The 19368-nt window shown below is 51.8% G+C and overlaps 1 protein-coding gene across 1 annotated transcript; it reads right to left on the reverse strand.

The window, feature by feature from the left end:
• Nucleotides 1-90: 90 nt before the first annotated feature.
• On the reverse strand, nt 91-17522 carry PEF1 (penta-EF-hand domain containing 1). The gene is made up of 5 exons (XM_055332430.1): nt 17438-17522; nt 7672-7972; nt 3360-3515; nt 2768-2911; nt 91-1109 (listed from the first exon to the last, which is right to left on the reverse strand). Exons 1-5 carry the CDS (start codon nt 17459-17461, stop codon nt 880-882), a joined length of 855 nt encoding a protein of 284 aa, XP_055188405.1. The 5' UTR covers nt 17462-17522; the 3' UTR covers nt 91-879.
• Nucleotides 17523-19368: the final 1846 nt, after the last annotated feature.

Genomic DNA, 19368 nt, shown 5'->3' on the forward strand with positions numbered 1-19368 from the left:
AATGGTCACTGAACAAAGAATAAATGAGTGGCCAAGTGGATGTGCAGATGTCTCTGTAGCTAGGAAGGTGTGATGGGACATGTGAGAGTCTAGAGTTTTGTCCTTTTATTGAAGCTTACAGTTTCACTGAACTTTTGGCCCCGAAAGAAAAAAATCACAAATAACAAAAGAGCATTGGCAGTGGGAGGTGGCAACTGTCCCCTGGGGACTGGAGCCAAGCAGAGAATGGAGGGCAAAGGAGGGGTCCAAGCTGCAGAAGGGGAGCCTGGCCAAGGATGCCCAGAGAGCAGGCTGTCTGAGCTCCCCAAGCAAGGATGGCACCCAGGCAGCCAGAAGTCAATACACGTGGATTTGGGGCATGGGGTTGGTGGGATCCAAGCTGCTTGGTCCTGCAGACAAACCTCTCTCATGCTTGGTTAGCTTCCACTTCGGAGAAACTGGATTCATCTGACAAGACGGGATGTGTGAGGGAGCTCAAGTGCTAACAGCAAAAGGCTGATGACCACTACCACTGGTGTCAGGGCGCAGAAGGAAAAGCTACAGGCTAGAGCCCAGCTGACCGGACACTAACTCCCCTGCAGTGACTGGCATCTCCTGCTCCTGGCATAAGGCTGGGCCATTTAGATACTCAGGACTCTAAGGACATTCAGCTTCCAGTCCTCTCTTAGGTCAGGCCACTACCTGTGTGGCTTCAGCCCAGGTCCCTGCTATTTGGTTGACTGTGACACGGGATTCCCAGCCCTCTTTGGAAACAGTGCTGCATCAGGCAAGGATCTTTTTCTAGGAGGGGCAGGAAAAGAGGAGAGGCCCACACGCCTCTCCAACCCTCAGGAGCCAGGAAAGGTCCCCAGTACACCCACTCTCTCCAGATGGGCTGCATCATAGCATCCTAGAAGCTGTCATGGTGACGAAGTCCTCGAAGCTGAGTCGAATGTTGCCCTGCACGGCTGTGTCCTTCTCCCTGAAGGCCTCGGTCAGCACCTGCAGCTGGGTGCACACCTGGATGAAGCGGTCTAGCTGCATGGCAGGGTTGGCGGAGCGTGGGCAGTAGCGGGAGACCAGGAGTTGGGTGAACTGGGGGCTCAGGTTGTAGCCCATCTGGGACAGAGCTGCAGAGGAGGGGCACACAGAGCAGACACAAAACCTTGCCTTGAGCACCGCCATCAGCCAGCTCTGGGGAGCACGGCAGTGCAGGGGACTGTGAGGAGACACGTACCAGAACAGAGGGGACAGAAGTCCCTGGGGTCTGTCAGAGACGGCAGGAGCCCAAGAGGGGCTCTCTCTGGATACTGCCCTTAGCTGGAAGGCCCCAATCCCTTTCTCCAAATCTCCGTTACTGTCTGTTTAATCAGGCCCATAGGATCCCAGAATGACAGAGGGCTACGCATGCTCATCTGTGACTCATCCGCACTAGAGAAGGAAGCCTGAGCCACCAGGGAGCCCCTTGCCCAGGGCAGACATCAGAGGCAGTGTGGCCCAGAGGCAGACATGATAGGCCTGCTCTGGAGTCAACACAGCCCCTTGGGCAAGTTGTTTAACCTTGCTAATCCTCCATCTTATCATCTCTAAAATGGGGATGAGACTTAGTTTGTAGGTTCTAGTAAGGATTAAAGGAGGTTATTCTGTGAAGCACTTGGCATAGTGCTTGACACATAATAAGCACTCAGTGTTATTTGTTAAAAATAAAATCATCATCATCTCCCAGCACTGGGCAGTTCCAAGGTCACAGCCTTCGTGCTCCTCTGTCCCTCCACCTGGGAGGCTTCCTTTCTTCCTCTCCGTGTATCTACCAGCCCAGGCTAAAAGCTCCCCTTTCGCTCTGTGGCCCTGAGGCAAGTCGCCTAAACTCAGCCTCGGTTCTCTCATCTGTAAAAGGGCAATAGTAAGAGATCCCTCACCTAAGAATAGGGAAGAACAGATAGTAGCTATCACACGGGGAGAGTGAATGAAGTGCTTACTTGTGTTGACACAACAAGCAGTCAGTAAATATAAATTTTGTTGTGATAGTATCACTCTCACCAATATCTGTAACGGGACTGGGCAAAAGAGGAGGTGATCAGTACAGGTCATGTCCTTTCCCCTCAATGGGTGCAGCCACGGTGAGCTCACCCCCACCCCCACTTAGTCTCACTGAAATCCACAGCCAGGGCAAGGGGCCAGGTTCTCTGGAGAGCCCTTTCTCCCTCCCAGGTGGCAAAGCTCCCTGTCAGATTCTTATCACCCCACTCACGACCCATCTTCTCAAGTCAGTATTGGAACCAGACCTGGAGCTATGGCCTCAGGTCATCTTAGTCTACTGCAACTTTTAGCGTGATCTCGGTCCCAGAGTTGGGAAGGAAACTGCCTTCTAGCAGAGCTGGCAACAGAAACCACCTTTCTGAGTCCCTATACAGGGCTCTTTCCATTCTTTATGCTAGCAACTAGAGAGGAAAGAGCCCCATGAGCCCCACATGCTGACTTCCAGGTCCCCTGGGCTGCTGAGTTCCCATCCCCGAGGCTCCTTTCCGGCTGGGTCTGTCTCACCTAGCAGAGCCAGGAGGACCATCACAAGGGAGTGCAGGCCTCATCCTGGAACCAGGTGCTCCCTTGCCCTGGATCTTGGCTCAGTGCCCCAGCCAGATCACAGAATGGATGTGGAGTGGGCCTGTGTTGAGGGCAGCACATGGACAGCTGGTAGTCAGAAGCTAGAGGAACCCCCTTCCCTGTCACAGAGAGCAAACAAAGAAGTCCAGCTTTGCCTGTCCAGGGTCCCTACCATGGTCCCCACCTTGCTGCAGCTCCGTGTGGCTAATGGAGCCTGAGCGGTCCCGGTCATACTGCTGGAAGAGGTTCTTCCACTGCTGGATGAACTTCCACAGGGCTGAGAAACCATAGACGTCGATGCGGCCTGACTTTGTCTTGTCAAACATGTCTTGGGGAGAGAAGGAATGGAGGGAAGAAAAACTTCGAGACTGAGGGCCAGAGTAGGAGACTCCCCAGAACCTCAGGCCTGGGGCCCAGATGCCTGGACCTGAGACATACTCTCGTCAAGTGCGGACCAGCCCCCACCCGGGCCACTCTCAGCCCTAGCCCTTCCAGAACTGCAGTGTCTCTGCACACCTGGCAGCTGACTCCCTCCATGCCATCTGCCACCAATGCAGGGAGTCCCATTCTGCAGAGCGGAAAAGTGAGCCTGTGACTCCACAAGGTCTGGAACTTGAGAAAAAAATCAAAGGGAAAGAGCTCTCATTCTAGAGGATTTCACCTTGAACCCAAATTCCTGCCTGAAAGATTTCTCCTCCAAATGGCTGCCCACCCACTGTCAGATAGTAGGGAGCTCTCCCCCCCAGCCCATGGGGAACTTACTAATCATGACTTACTAATCATCATGAGGCATGTCTCGTCATTGAAAGAGGACCAGTTGGAGTTGACCAGAGCCTGCTTCAGCTCCTTGATGGAGATGTAGCCACTGTGATCGGAGTCCACTGACTGGAACCAGGAGTAAGCCTCAGGATCCACATTGGGAGGAATGCCACCTGCACAAAGGGATGCAAACCAGAGGAGTCAGAGGAAGGTCTCAAGGCCAATCCAAAGTCATGCTGGGAGGACCAGGCCCAGTGCCTCCCTGGGGACAGCTATCCCTTACCCACAAAGCCTCACAAGTCCACCTACCCTGCCTTCCATCAAGCCAACAGCCTTGCTCTGATGGAAGAGGACCTTGGATGTAAACTCTATGAGTATTTGTAGCTGGCTTCTATTCTGTGAATCTGCTGGGATTTTCCTACAGTGTTTGTCATTTCTCTCTTTGATCTTAAGTTTCTAAGGAACAGGGAGTTTCCAGGTGACTAACAATGTTAGGAAAAGAAGGGTTATCTCTTCCCCACAGACTGGGAACCCAAAAATGTTTGCTGAGCAGTTAACATGCACAGCCCAGAAACAGGTATTTTGAGAGTCGCAGCAGCAGGGGGCTCTCTGATGTGGGAACCAGGTCTGATCCATGTCTGACTCCCCAAACACAGCAACAGTGGACATACTCTATCAGGAGCCATGGGAGCGTATGTGGCCACAGAACACCATCTCTTCTTGTTCCCCATCAGCTCCAATGCATCAGCCTCACTGAGGAGGTGTCAGACATCTCTGTCACCTCCTCAGCCCCACGCACCCAGAGAGCTGCCCGGTTCTGTACCTCCTCCCCGCTCCTACACACCTGCCCTAGTTCAGACACCTCTCACGTGGACTGTTGTAACAACCCCAAAGGCCTAACCAAATCATCCTTATGGCTACTCTCCACCACTCTTCACTTGCTACCAAGTAATCTTTAAAACCCAGCTCGGTTCTAACTCATTCCCCCCAACCCAACTCAAAACTCTTTTGAGACTCCCCACCACCTACAAAATAAAATTCAGCATCCTTAATACAGCATTCCGGGTCCCCCTGCAATGTGGTCCACTCTTGCCTACCGCTCCATCTCTGTCCCCCTCTCAGCTCTGTTCCAGCCCAGATGAAGCATTAGTCTTACTCTTAGCCATCCCTGCTTATTCCCACCACAGAGGCTTTACTCCCTGTTCCCTGCCATGGAAACCCTTCTCCCTCATCTCTGCATCATTTCCTGTCCCCCTGCAAGACCCAAATAAAATGCTGTTACTTCCATGAAACCTTCCCTCTTCTTCCACCTCTGGACAGGCTTCCTTTTCTTCTCCTTTTATACACCTTCTCTCCTATGGCTCTGATCACCTGGGTACATGTTTTCTTCTACCCTCTTCCAGGTTAGAGTTGGAGCAACCTATGGCAAGATGCCCCCCTAACTCATTTCTGAGTCCCCAACGGCTAGCACAGAGCCAGACACAGACAGGGAAGGTGCTCAATTCATGCCACAGCTGGCCTCGTGGCTCAAGGCCCAGCTCCCCCATTTGTGGCCTTGGTTTATTTAAATTGTTTCAGTTTTCTTATCTGTAAAATGAGGAAACAGGAGCATGTACTTCATCAGGTTATTGTGAAGACACAATATATGAAAATCTTGAAGTCAGCATCTGGTATAATCTAAGTACTATCTAACTGCCGATTACTGGTGCTGTTGTGGTTCAAGTAGCTTTGTGTGTCTCTCAGAAGGTGGAGGAAAGTATCACTCATTTGGAAAGACATGCAGGGTAAAGGGGTGGGAGATGCAAGTGAAGCATACCGGCCTATCTTAGAGAAAAGCCAGAGCTATACAGGACTGGAGAGCCTAGAGAGTGAACTGGCCACCCAGAGGGCTCCTTCCCACAAAGCAGCATCAGAGGCAGCCACCAGCTATGGTGGAGCACAAAAGCCACCACCTAGTCCCAAAGGCGAGGCCTGAAGAAAACAGTCTGCTTGACTGAGGGCCTAGTCCTACCTCCGTGTAAGGGAAATCCAGGCAGGCCCCAAAACCCCTTCCCGAAACAGCAGCTGTACCACAGGGAGTGAGGGCCATGGCGCTGGGACAGTCTCTGGGACATGTGGTCTAGGCATTTTGCCCAACAAAGCCCAGGCTCTGAAGCAAAGAGCACTGATCCTCATTAGCTGGTGTGACTTTAGACAAATGATTTAGTCTTCTGAGTACTGCTTCCCCTATTCTCAAAACAGACCTACTTCCCAGGGCTATATGATGGGTAAATGAGAGAACAGCAAAATGGAGCTCTGGCAAAGGGCGTGGCCCCGCATGCAGGCACATCTTCCCAAAGGAAGGGCCATCTGAAAGGAGGAGAAAAGAGCTACGATGGGAAGCAGGCAGGCAGGCAGCAGGGGCAAGGTGTGTTCAGAGGCACACAAATGGGACTCAGGTGGACGGCAGGGAGGGGCCGTGGCAGGCATTGGGGCTGGGTCTTGAGCACCTTTAGGATCTTTCCTGAGGGCAGTGGGGCACCTCCAATGGGCAAATCTGTCTCATCATAGAGCAAGGTGCTGACACTTTAGATCCTGGACTCATCCAGGGGGGCTGAGATGGGGCCTTCCAGGTGACTCCCATGCAGGTGAGCTCTGGGCCATGCTTTAAGCAGCACTGTTGCAGGGAGACATGAGCCGCACCAGAGAAAAGGCCACAGTGGCCGCCACGTAAGGGGAAGCTGCATACGGTGAGCAGCTGAGAGTCTGAGGGACAGCTTTCCTCTCTCTGCAGCCCAGACATGGTCTCCAGCCTCAGGCCCCAAAGGGATGAGCCTCCCAGGCAGGGGCTCCTTTACCTGCAGCGACCTCATGAGAGCTCACAGACGAGATTTTAGAAGGATGAGTAACTTCACCATGAAGCTGCTGAGCTGAAAGCAAACAGCCAGAAACTCGGGGCTCTGGCAAAATCAATGCCACTGACTGTGTTTAGAACCCCCGAGGTGTGAGCTCTTTCCTCAGGGCCACCTGCCCAGGAATGCGTGCTGAGATGCAGCAGCCTCCCCACAGGGCCATTCCTGGGAGGCCCTGCAGGTGCACCAGCGCGCAGCCTAGAAGCTTGGTCTCCCAGGAATAAGCATTCTGTGAAGAGGCTGACTAAATTAGTCCGGGAGGAAACAGGGATCTAGACACTCACCTTCCCTGACCCCCTGGCTGAGGTCTCTCAGTCATTTTCACTGAGCCTGAAGCCCTCTACCAGGACTCTCTGCCTCCACTGAATCTCCAAGCCCCCTGCCCCACCCCGCCCCCCTCATCCAATTCCTCACCTTCAGCATCTCTGCTCTCTACCTGCCCTGCATCCCATCATTCTCCTGATCTGCCTCAATATATCAATCGGGGTGAGGCCCTTGCCACAAGTGCTATCACATGACATGCTCGATACCTCTTCACTGAGAATGTCCCAGAATGAGTCCTCCCACAGAATATTGCATATTAAGCCCTTCCCACTGTACCCAGTGCTTACCTGCCCCTTCTCATCAAATCCTTATTAATAATCTTGTTAGGTAGTGGCATTCACCCATTTTACAGATGTGGACATTGAGACATAAAGAGGTAAGGTAATTTGGTCAGATCAGTATGTGGCCTAATCTCAAAAGCCCAGGCTCTCAGCAACTATGCTTGCCTTTCTATATAGTGGCCAGTCTCCCTCACACAAAAATGGGTTCTCCCCCACGGTATACCGCTTTCAACTATTTGCTAATCCATGCCCTCCCCCAACCCCATAAGAGCACTGTACATCCTCTCCCCTGCCTGGTGGCTTGCAGAGCCCCTGCATGAGAGGAACACCCACTTCCATCCTACTCATGTCAGGCTTGACCAAGAGATGTGGTTTGGCCAACAGTATATGAGTGGAAGACATGTAAAGTACTTCAGCACAGAAGCTTTTAAGAGACATTGTGCATTCCTCCTAGCCCTCCCGATTTTTCTTGCCACCAGAACAGCATATCCCAAATAAGGGCTTCTCCTTCCGCCTGGATCTGGAAAGAAAAGACACGTGGCACAGAACCTCAGCAGCCAAATCCACAGCTGCTGACGCGTAAGCAAGAGTAAGTGCGTGTGAGCAAGCAATAGAAATAAATGTTTGTTGTTGTAAGCCGAAGTGATTCTGGAGTTGTTACCACAGCAAAGCTAACTAGCAGACTTCTGGTTCTGCTGATGCAAGCTGGAGCTACAGGCAAGATGCTAGGGTGCCAGTGACCAGGCTGCCTGCGTACCCACAGGAAGGGCAAGGATGGACCCTGGATAACCCAGAACAGTCAGAGGCACCTGGAGTCTAAGATCCTTACTTACCTGGAGGAGGTCCCTGTCCATAAGGCCCAGGATGCTGGGCACCGTAGGAATTTGGAGGTGGCTGACCATAGGGGCCCCCCGGGGCCGCACCACCATATAGTCCTCCTGGAGTTCCAGAGGGGAGCCCCCCATAGGGTCCCCCACCAGCTGGTGGTCCATAAGGCCCTCCGGGGGCAGGACTCCCTCCATAGCCACCACCTGGGGGTACCCCACTGCCGTACTGTCCTCCACCATGGGGGGGTCCGGGGTAGTAGCTACCCGGAGGGGCTCCGGGTGCTTGTCCTCCACCTCCTGGGCAGCCCTGCAAGAAGAACAAAGTACCAGTTAGAATGGGAAGGCCAGAAACCAGCCAGAGTATGGCACTTTATAGTCACAAACCATTGCTACTGCCACTCTTTCAACTGATCCTGTAGGCAGGGCTAGAATTATGATGTCATTGCTCAGACGAACAACCTTCTAGAGAAAATAATACCTACCCAAGGTCATACCACCAATGACCTGTGGGGAAGGGCTGGAATCCTGCCCTCCTAGATCCCCTTTCCATCATATCAAGAGGCTCCGTGATGGCCTGGGATCATGTCTGGTTTGCTGCTTTGTCCCTAGCCCCCAGCGCTGAATGGATGCTCAGTAAATATTTACTGAATGAATGAGGAAGCATATGAATCAAAATCCCAGATCCTCACCCTGTGCTGCCTCCATCTCCATCTGGACAATGCATAGTGCAAATGCGATCTCCATCACACACACCCTGACCCTCTTCAATCATGAACAATATATCCATTGCACGAGCTCATCTCCAGCATGTCTTCCTTACCTTCCAACAGCTCGAGATACAAAAGCATTTCCCCTTCTCACTCATGACTCTGTGAGACAGGCAGGGGAGTCCCTGATCCTCAGGCACCATAGTGGCAACGGTGAGAGTTGAAAAGGACCAGTGTGAGTTCTGGTTTTGCCACTTCCTAACCAGACTAACGACTTGCCATCTCGAAGCCTCCATATCCTTTGTTCTTATTCTCTTAAATGGGAATAATAGTGCCTAACTCCCAGGTTGGCATGGGAATGAAATGAGACCAGGCACATGAAGCGCTCTGACACAGGAGGAGACTCCAGTCCAGAAAAATCGCAGATAGACTGTGTGGAGAGAGGGGCCGTGGCCAGGACCCAGGCCATCTGTACATTAGCACGTACAAGGGGGCGCTCCCTCTCTTGTCCTCGTCCCCACACCACTAGCCAGGGAGCCCCACACTCAGTGTTCATGGCTCTGAGCGCAGAGCACAGCCCCAACACAGCTGCGCACGGGCTGGGCTCAGAGGTCCAGGGAGCAGCAGGGCCCTGCTCTGAGGAGGTACCACCTAGACTTGTTCTAGATAAACCTGTAAGGCACACTAGTAGCCCAACTGCTGAGAGCCTGGACTTGCTCTCTTTATTGTGGAGTTGTTTTTTAAGATTTTATTTATTTATGAGAGACACACACACACACACAGAGACAGAGACACAGGCAGAGGGAGAAGCAGGCTCCATGCAGGGATGCCGGACGTGGAACTCTATCCTTGATCTCCAGGATCAGGCCCTGGGCTGACGGGGGTGCTAAACCGCTGAGCCACCACCAGGGCTGCCCTCTTTATTGTGTTTGACAGCGTCTGGGACACTTGCCCTCAAGGCTGAGGCCTGAGGCCGAACTTACACTTCATCTTAAAGGAGGTCTGCTGGTTGAAGGAAGGGAGGCTTCAGGTCCTTCCCTCCACCTTCCCCACTCAGCATGCTGGGAGCTCTGCTGCCCTGGAAGCCGCCAGAGCTGGCAGCAAGACTTCTTTACAGTGAAGTCACAGACCAATCTCAATTCAAAACTGCACTCACCAGCTGAGTTCTCGCTGGGGGCCCCTGGCTCAATCTCTGTGCCTGCTCCCTCACAAATAAAATACAATAATCTCTCCCTCACTACATCACTCTGCTGATTACAAGAAATAAATGCAGCAGAACCTTGCCAGTCTAACTTTTAGCTAAAGACTCTTTTGATAAAACTTTAAAAAACTGATAAAAGTGGCTTTGGTTGAAGCACGGTGGGGGTTTCATAGCCCCAACCACACAGGGCCCGCCTTTGTTAGATCCTCAGGGAGCTCTGTAAACGCCCCACAGTGACTCAAGAGACAGTCTGAAAACCACTGATGTGAGAAAACAAGTTCTTACAACAGTGCCTGGCATAGAGCAAATGATCTATAAATCTTGGCTGCTGTTTTTATCATATTCATCGTCCTCAGCCAAGCCCTGGAGCAGGTAAAATCTTGGAAGGGGGGGGGCGTATAAAGGTGTGAAACAGTCTGAAGGGAGCTTCCAGTGAACTGCAGAGGCACAGAAACACTCTCCATAACATCTAACAAAACAGCATAAGGAACCAGGTGTTTCAAGTGGACACACAGCCTGCGCCATGAACCAGAAAGCAAAGAGGGTGATGGAGGGAGTTTCCATGAGAAAGCAGCTTTAAGCTGGGATGAAAAGAATGAAAGAGATTCCAAGAGAGCTGGAGCAGTGTGATGGGAGGGTGCCGGGGAGGGGGCCGGGAGGGGGCCGGGAGGGGGCCGTCTAGCCTAACCCTTTCAGGATCTGGATGGGGAAACTAAGAGGGAAAGGGTCTTGTTCAGATCACTTGGAGCTGGAGGCAGAGGTGGAGCCAGACCACCCCCCCACCACACCCACGGGCTCAGTACTCCCACTGCCCTGAGCTACAGTGCCCGTTCCTTAAGCAGCAGGGCACTGGACTCCCATGCTGGATAGAGAAAGGGGTGGGGGCCCTGCAGAGTCTGGGCACACCCAAAGAACAAGCCGACCCCAAGCCAAAAAGCAACTGCTCTGCAACCAGCCCAGTGAACAAAGCTATAAACTGTCCCTGGCCTAGGGCACCTGAGGCACAGGACTTCCCCCTGGGAAATGCCCCCAGACCAACAAAGCAGGTGCTACTGGCAGGTCTTCTGACCCTGTCACTGTCACACATTCCAGGGACCTGCTCGGTTTGGTGCAGTCTGGCAGCAGCTAAATCCTGTCCTATCTGTCCTATGTTAGAACCCTCAGCACTACGTTTCACAGAGCACTTTGACAAATGCACAAATGCCAACAGTCCTCTAACAGAACAAAGGAAGGTATTAGTTGGCTGCTTTTCAGAGGAAGAAACTGAGGCACACGACTCCAAGGACTTCATCCGGCAAGCACTTATAGAGTGTGCCGTACTAGGCAGGGGTGCAAAACTAAATAGGGCCTGTCCCTGAGGGTCCCATCAGTGATTAAGACACAGTTCGGTTGGTGCCACCAAACTCTACTTAAATGCTATTAAGGAGGCACAGACAGGAATTTGTTCTTTTTTTTTTTTGAGTGAAAAATGAGCAATCAAATGAAGAAATGCATGAAGTGGGTCAAGGAAGGCTTCCTGGAGGAGGCAGGAGTGATATTGAAGCTGGCCTTGAAGGATGCCCAGGCATTCCCCAAAAGGAGAGCAGCAAAGGACATTCCAGACAGGAGGGAGAAGACGGGCACAGACCTGTGAGTGAGCCCAGAGAGATGGGGGGAAATGGCTGAAAACCAAGGGTGGGGGCAGGAATGCAAGTTGAACTCAGAAAGGCAGGCTCTTTCCACACGCCTTGACCAAGCTCCCCTCCTGCCGCATCTCGGTCAGTAGGGTGAGTTACCAGTGTCTTAGAGGACCTTCTATCTGTCTGTGTCTCCTCCGTGCAACAGTGGGCACCCCAAGGCCAGACACTGGGCCCCATTCATCAGGGCACCCAGGCTCCAGCACAGTGCCTGGCACCTGCAAGCCTCCATAAATATTTGAACAGATGAATACCGCTCTGAAGAGTTTGGGCTTTATGCCTGAGGAAACAGAGCGCCATAGAAGGGTTCCCAATAGAGGAGGAACGTGATCAGAGCCCTGTTTAGAGAATTAACCAGCAGCGGGGCGGAGGATGAGCTAGCGGGGGAGGCAGCAGCCCAGGTGCTAGGCAGGCAGGGCTTGAACCAGACAGCGGACTTAGACATGGAGAGGGCAGGATGGATTCTGAAGCTATTTCAGAGATAGGCTAGACATGACTTGATAGCTAATTCGATTAGGAAAAAGATGGAGGGGGGAGGAAAGGGAAGCATTCAGAATGACTCAGGTATCCAACATGCACAGATGAAGCAGAGCCACCAACTGAGGCAGAACCCAGACCGGGGAGGAAGTCTGGGGACGATGGTTCCCAGGGTCACTGAGTTGTTCGTGAACGTCTCAACCAGACACAAAAACTGGAGTCCCTGACTCCCTGTTCTTTTATGCTACTCCACGCTGCCAACCCTTCTGAGATTTTTCCCAAGAGCATTTCGTGTTGATCAACACAAGATTGAGGGAGGGAGAGAGGGGGGAAGGAAGACAGGCAGGAAGAGTGCAGCAATCATGGTTCTGGAGCAACACAGAAAACTATCCCTAGGTCTTTTTTTGCCCTCAAGATTTTATTCTCAAGTAATCTCTACACCCAACATGGGTCTCGGATTCAACCCCATGATCAAGAGTCACATGCTCCACATGCTCCGCTGACTGGGCCAACCAGGCGCCCCTCCTTAGGTCTTTACTGATTGCACATAAACTATATTTGATATACTGGGGCCGGAGGGGGAAGGGGCAATTAACATTTTCCTGAGGCTCTGCAAGGTGCTTGCAGTTCAGCTGGCTCCCCCTGAACTGAGTCCTGCGAAGGAAGTGCTACTACTCCCATGTTACTCATGAGAAAATTAAGGTACAGGGTTTACTAGCGTGCCTGTGATGACGCAGCTAGAACTGGTGAGTTGGGATTCAAAACAGGGCCTCTACCTACTACCTTCTGTTGTTCTCTCAATTGTGACTGAACAGGGATTGTCCTCAATATGATGGATTCCTACAGTGGACAAGGCCAAAGGGGGAAGGGCTGGAAGACGCTTCAAGCCCGGAAATCAGGGAGACTCAGAAGAATCTTACTCTTTTTTCACCCCAGCACCTAGACCTGATTTAAGAGGCATGGTACTATAAGAGATCTCAAAAAGCCTCCAGTCCAACCTCTAGGGAGATGATGCAGCATCATTTTGGATCTGTTTGCATTCCTGCAAGTGGTGGGGAGCTCACCTTCTCCTAGATAACCCACTCAGGAAGTTCTATATCTTCCTTTGGCTCTGAGGGTTCATCCCAAAACGCTCGTGAAGTTCAGAGACATCAAAGGTTGGTCCATGCGGAGTCCTGATGGGGAAGGGAGTAAGCTGTCTTGCAAAAAGAGGCCTGTGTTCTGGGGCTGCCCCATAAGTGTCGGCCAGAGGAGGCTAAAGCACATATTAAGGGGTTAAACAATCAAGATGACAGGAGTGGTTTGGGCATTCACCAGCAGAGCCTCCTAAAATATTTAAAGGCCAGAAACCTGCAGCAAATGAACAGAGGGCCAAGAGCTCTCCCAAGACTTCAATTACGGCCCTGTGCTGACACTCCAAACACGTTCTGTCCAGCTTCATCTCTCCCGGGCTGTAGACCCACGTATCCAACAACCTCCTGGACCTTCCCTCCAAACCTACCCCTCCCCTCTGTCCTCATCTCAGTCCCCCAGACCTGAAGCCCTAGTGCCCTCCTGGGACCTCCTCTTTCGTCCCCTCCATCAGCCCAATTAGGGAGCAAGTTTTCCCAATCCTACCTCCCAAATGCTTCTCTTTACCAGCCCGACGTTCTCCCTAACCAAGGGGGTACTTCAACAGCTTTGAAACCAGTCTCCCTGCCTCAAGTGTCTCCTGTTTCAGTCCAGTCTCACAGTGGCCCCAAGGTACCAGCTCCGAAGCACAAATGACAGAAGACTCCTCTACGGCTCCCTCATTAATCAGGATGAAGTCCAGCCTCCCTCAAAAGGCGTGCAAAGTCCTTGAGGATCTAGTCCTTGCTTAGCTTGCTGGTCCCATTTCTTAGTCCTTTCCCCTTCTTCACGGTATATTGATCTCTTGAAATTCCTCCCAAATACTGGACTCTCATCTGCTGACCTTTGTGCATGCTATTCCCTCTACTTTCTTGACTCAGCTAACACATACCGGTGATTCAGCTTTTGGCTTCAATGTCACCTCCTTTAAGAAGACTTCCTCCCACCCAGACTTAGTTAGGCATCCCTCCTGTGCCATTCTAGTACCTTACACTCACTCCCATTTAATGCTTATCACACTGATTCCACAATTCATCTATTTGTATTGCTCTTTCCTTGGAGTATTTACTACATGCCAAATGCCGTGCCAAACACTTTACACGGATTACCTCCTTTAATAACTCTTGAGGTAGGTACTCTTATGATCCCATTTTAAAGAAGGGGAAACTGAGCCTTGGACTTTGGCAAGAAATTTCTGCCAGGAAATGACAGAGCAGGAATGTGAAGCCAACTCTCTCAGCCTCAGAGACCAAACTCTCAATCACTGAAACCCATCAAACTGCCCCCACCACCCAGGACCAAAGGGTAATTGAGTTTCACTACTCCAACACCCAGTCCATGCTCAAGGGCCCCAGGGCTGGAGGCAGCAGATTAGAGTTTATTGGAATCCTGCAATGTTCTGGGCAGAGGGGAGGTGGCACTAAGCCTTTGTATGCTTTAAAACCACCGGGTATTTTCTTGGAATACCTTGGACCAGGAGTTGGACAGGTGGACAGGGTATGATGGGGGGATAAAAGCATTTCTTCTATTCTAGACACTGTTCTCTCCGTGCTCTTTTTCAGAATTTCACTCTGAGCAGAAGCCCAGGCCATGTGGCCTAACAGTGATCCCAGCAGCAAGAGCCATCACCAGGCACTGGCACACACTTGGTATCAGCACAGTGCCAAGCTCACTGCAAGCTTTATCACAGTTTGTCTTCATTTCAGCTCTATGAAGTATTATTCCTCCCTTCTTAAAGGTGAGCAAACTGAGGGTCAGAGCCCTTAGATGGTTTGTCCAAGGGCATATAACTATTAAGTGCTAGAATTAGGATTCTAGCCCAGTTGTATCCAACCTGGAAGCTTAGGCTCTTAATTTCCATGTTACTGCCTCTAAGATGCTTACAAAATACCTCCAGAAACTTATTGATGTAGATTCCTGGGCCCTTCCTGGGTATGGAATAGGTCTGAGGTAGAACCCAAAAGTGTGCCTTTTTATTTTATTTTATTTGAGAGAAAGAGAAAGAGAGAGAGAGAGAAAGGAGAGAGCATAGCAGGCAGGTACAGAGGGGAAGGGAGAGAGAATCCCAAGCAGTCTCTGTGCAGAGTGCAGAACCTGATGCAGGGCTCAGTCTCACAACCCTGAGATCATGACCTGAGCTGAAACCAGGTCAGATGCTCAGTTGACTGTGTCACCCAGGTATCCCCAAAGGTGTGCTTTCTAAACAAACTTCCTGGTGATTCTGACACAGACCATCCTCTAAAAAACAATGCACCATAGCAATGTTTTCCCAAACTGTGTTCCCCCAAGATAGTAGCTGTACCAAAAAACTACCAGAAATTTTTTAAAAAGGGGAGTTGGGAGTGGGAGGTAGTTCCACGGTTAGATAAGCTTAAAAATACTGCATATTCTATCCCTCAATGGCAGATTTACAAAAGCATATTGACAAATTAAGAATTCTGAGATGCCCCGTGTTGAACAAACTTATTCGGCTGTATTTCATGGAGTATCTCCCAAACTTATTTAACCACAGAATCCTCCTCTATTAGCAATACCAGTTAACATTTCGTAAGACCCAACCAATGGAATGGAGCTTTGGAAGCCCTGCTAGATTATAATTCCTCTTAACATCAGCTTTTTTTTCTACCTCTGCTAAAAATGCAACGAAAAGGAGCAAGCCACTTAACCTCTTTGGGCTCCTTCCTCAGCAATAACCTTGGGACAATAATCTCTGCTAGCATGCTTACAGGACCTTCATCACTGAGATTAAAAAGGTTCAAATACTGTGTACAAAAGCCATCCATACAGGGCTGTACTCCCTCATCTCTCTTTTGGCATGGGACTATACTCAGTTGATCGCTAATATCCCATATAATTTTATTTTCCAATTTTCCCTGCATGGGTTTTTAAATATTTTATTTATTTATTCATGAGAGACACAGACAGAGAGGCAGAGACACAGGCAGAGGGAGAAGCAGGCCCCATGCAGGGAGCCCGACCTGGGACTCAATCCCAGGTCTCCAGGATCACACCCTGAGCCAAAGGCAGACAGACGCTCAACCACTGAGCCACCCAGGCGCCCCCCCTGCATGGGTTTTACCTCCTAAATTAGTATGATCTTGGGCAACTCAGGAGCCTCTCTGGGCTTCAGTTTCTTTAAATTTTTTTTTAATTTTTTTTTTATTTATTTACGATTGTCATACAGAGAGAGAGAGAGAGAGAGGCAGAGACACAGGCAGAGGGAGAAGCAGGCCCCATGCAGGGAGCCCAACCTGGGACTCAATCCCAGGTCTCCAGGATCACACCCTGAGCCAAAGGCAGACAGACGCTCAATCACTGAGCCACCCAGGCGTCCCCCCTGCATGGGTTTTACCTCCTAAATTAGTATGATCTTGGGCAACTCAGGAGCCTCTCTGGGCTTCAGTTTCTTTAAAGTTTTTTAAATTTTTTTTTTATTTATTTACGATAGTCATACAGAGAGAGAGAGAGAGAGGCAGAGACACAGGCAGAGGGAGAAGCAGGCGCCATGCACCGGGAGCCCGACGTGGGACTCGATCCCGGGTCTCCAGGATCGCGCCCTGGGCCAAAGGCAGGCGCCAAACTGCTGCGCCACCCAGGGATCCCTGGGCTTCAGTTTCTTAAAATAAAGGGAGTATTTTGAGGACCCTCCTGGCACTGACCTAGGAGTCTTAGAAAAAAAAAAATCCAAATACTAAAATACTGTTAGACTCTTAGAAGTACCAAATGCTTTACAAGCATGACAGCTTGCTATTCATGACAGCTCTCTCAAGTAGACCCTATTTATTGGGCCCTATTTTATGGACGGGGAAACAGGCTCACAGAAGCAAAATACCTTGCTTAATGGCTCGTAACTATTTAAGAGGTGGGGCCAAGGGGTGAACCTGCTGACTCCAGGCTGAAGTCAACCACTCTACCGATCCGTCATCCAACAGAGGATTCTGGTCACAGAGTCCCCTGGCTGTGGTGCTCTTGGCTGGATCGAAATGGGCTGGGGAGGGGTAAGAGGCCTGTGCCGACAGCTTCCGGGTTCCGCTGCCCGCCCGGGGGCCTCGGGTAAGTTCTGCGTCTTCTCTGGGTTTCACTGTTCCCATGCATGAAACGGAGGGGTCAGCCTAAACGAGCAAGGTCACTCGGGGGACCCGCGGAAGCGGGTCAATCAAGATTCTCCCGATTCTTCGCACGCAGTACGTCAGCGGTGTATTTTTATCCGACGCCCCGAACGTGGCAGGCGCAACCAGTTGTCTCAGTGTTCTGCTGGCGCTGGTGAGCCCGCCGGGAGCCCCCCGGGAGCCCCGAGGAGGTGTGGGGCCCCGGCAGAGCCTCGCCTGATTACGTGGGATCCAAGGTCCCCAAACCCTCACGGGCGCGACGTCAGAGGGGGCGCGACGCGACCTCCCAGACCTGCAGTCCTGCGTGACGTGAGACAGGCGCGACCGAGCAGCCGTTCGCCTTCCCTGGCGCGCGAGACCTCGCCGACGCCGGCCTCCGCGTAGGAAGGGCGCGGAGAACGCCCGGACAAGGCGAGGCGGCGCCTGGGCCTGGACTCGGCGAAGCCCCTACCTGGAATCGCCCGCCCCCCGCCCCCCCCCACGCACACTCACCTGCCCGTACGGGTAGCTGGCCATGGCGACTCGACGTCACACGTCGGCGAGGGGCGGGGCTTCCCGGTCCTAAGCCTGCCCCGCCCGGGCCTGGGGGTGGGCCCGCTTGTGATTGGGTGGCCGCCGCCGTCAATCCTGGACGCCGGGACCGACGGAAGTGACGCTCTAGGGCGGTGGTCGGGTGCCTGGGGAGAGGCGGGGTGCCAAGGAAGGGGTGCGGGTTTCCGGAAACCCTGCCAGCTTGCAGGCGGGGCCGTTCTTCCCTTTCCTGCCCTGGCGTAGGCCCCGGGGCTGCTCAGGCCCGGGTATTCAGCGAGAAACTGGAGTCGGGTGTTGGCGGCGGTGGCCATGTTTTAACCTGGCAAATGGGGCGCCTGGTAGCGGGTGGTTGCAGTCGTCACGGGAAGTTTCCGCCCGCCGGAGGAGGGCCCGGGCGGTTGCCGTGACGACCGGGAACGAACTGAGGCCTCCTGGACAGGGGGGAGGCCACGGCGGGAGTACCTCGCTCTAATGTCAGGACACCACGTGCCAGTTAGTAGCTTTGGAGTGAGACCCGTGGTCTTTGGAGAGGAAAACCCCCGGCCACCAGAGTGGGAGGAAAATTAGATCATCTGGGCTCTCTTCGTAAGACAGCGATACTGTGGTCCGGAGAGGCAGCCACTTGCCCTGGTTCACAGTGGGCCGGGGCAGAGGTGGCCTAGAGCTGCTGTCAGTGGTCACCCGGTTCTCAGCGGGGAGGTCTTGACTGTTCCCCAAAGTCAGTCCAGTTCTGTCACTGAGTGACCACGTAGAGTCATGTACTTGCTTGCTCGTGGTTCAGGCTCTGCACTCGTTTGCATGCTTATTTGACTAAGGGGTTAAGCTCTTCCACGTGGGCATAGGTATGTGGTTTTTCTTGTCATATCCCATGTACCTAGGAGAGTGCCTGGCACGGTATTTTTTTTTTTTTAATCGATAAGTGAATAAGGCGTTACGAGGTGTTATCCATTCCAGACCGCCTATCTATCTAGCCAGGCACTTTCCAAAATCACTGTGCTCATCATGCTACCTGCCGACTGGACAGTGGCTACAACGACTCCATCTGCACCTACAAAAAAGGCCCAAAGTCTTCATTCCGGCGCTCAAGACCTTTCACATATGACGCAACTTCACCTTGGCATTTGGTATTGTTACTGTGCTATATTCCAGCCTGCCTCATGTAAGGGTTCTCTTTGTTATTTTCCTCAAAATGTATTCCCCTCTTTCATCCCAGAAAATTCACCCAGTCTCTCAGGCCAAAACCTAGGACTGTTCTAGTGTGGCTTCTGTCTCTCCAAATGTTTTCCCACCTCCATTTGCTCGACTTCAAAAGTAGACCCACATCTGCTCTTTTCTCCCTGTTTGCGCTATCACCGTAGTCCAAGACTCTGTCATGTGTGGCCTGGATCGTTGCAGTAGCCTCCCAATCAATGTCCCTGCTTTTGTTCTTTCTCCCATTTTCTTCATGGAGCAGCCAAAATGCTTGTCTTAAATGTAGATTGGGTCATGTCATTCCTGGGTTTACTTTCCTTCCCATAACTCTTAAATAAAATCTAAACTCAGCCTTCTGACCTTCATGGCCTTGCCTGTATCTCCAGCCTCACTTCCTGTCCCTGCTGTCCCCCTCAATTCACTCCAGCCATGCTGGCCTGGTCTCCACGCCTGGAACTGAGCTCATTCCCACCTACAGATTTTTGGATTAGCTCTTCCCTCTTCCTGGAATGCTCTTCACTGGCTGACTCCTCCTTGTCATCCAGGTTCTGGTTCAAATATCACCTCCTTGGGTGGCAGAGGCGGGTGAGGGGGTTGGTTCTGGACACCACATCTAAAGTAGCATTGCTTCCCCACATTCTAGTCATCTATCATATTACAATATTTCATTTTTTAAAAAAAAAACAGTATTTCATTTTTTT

Source organism: Nyctereutes procyonoides, unplaced genomic scaffold (genome assembly GCF_905146905.1).
Source record: "Nyctereutes procyonoides isolate TBG_1078 unplaced genomic scaffold, NYPRO_anot_genome, whole genome shotgun sequence".
NCBI classification, from domain to species: Eukaryota; Metazoa; Chordata; class Mammalia; order Carnivora; family Canidae; genus Nyctereutes; species Nyctereutes procyonoides.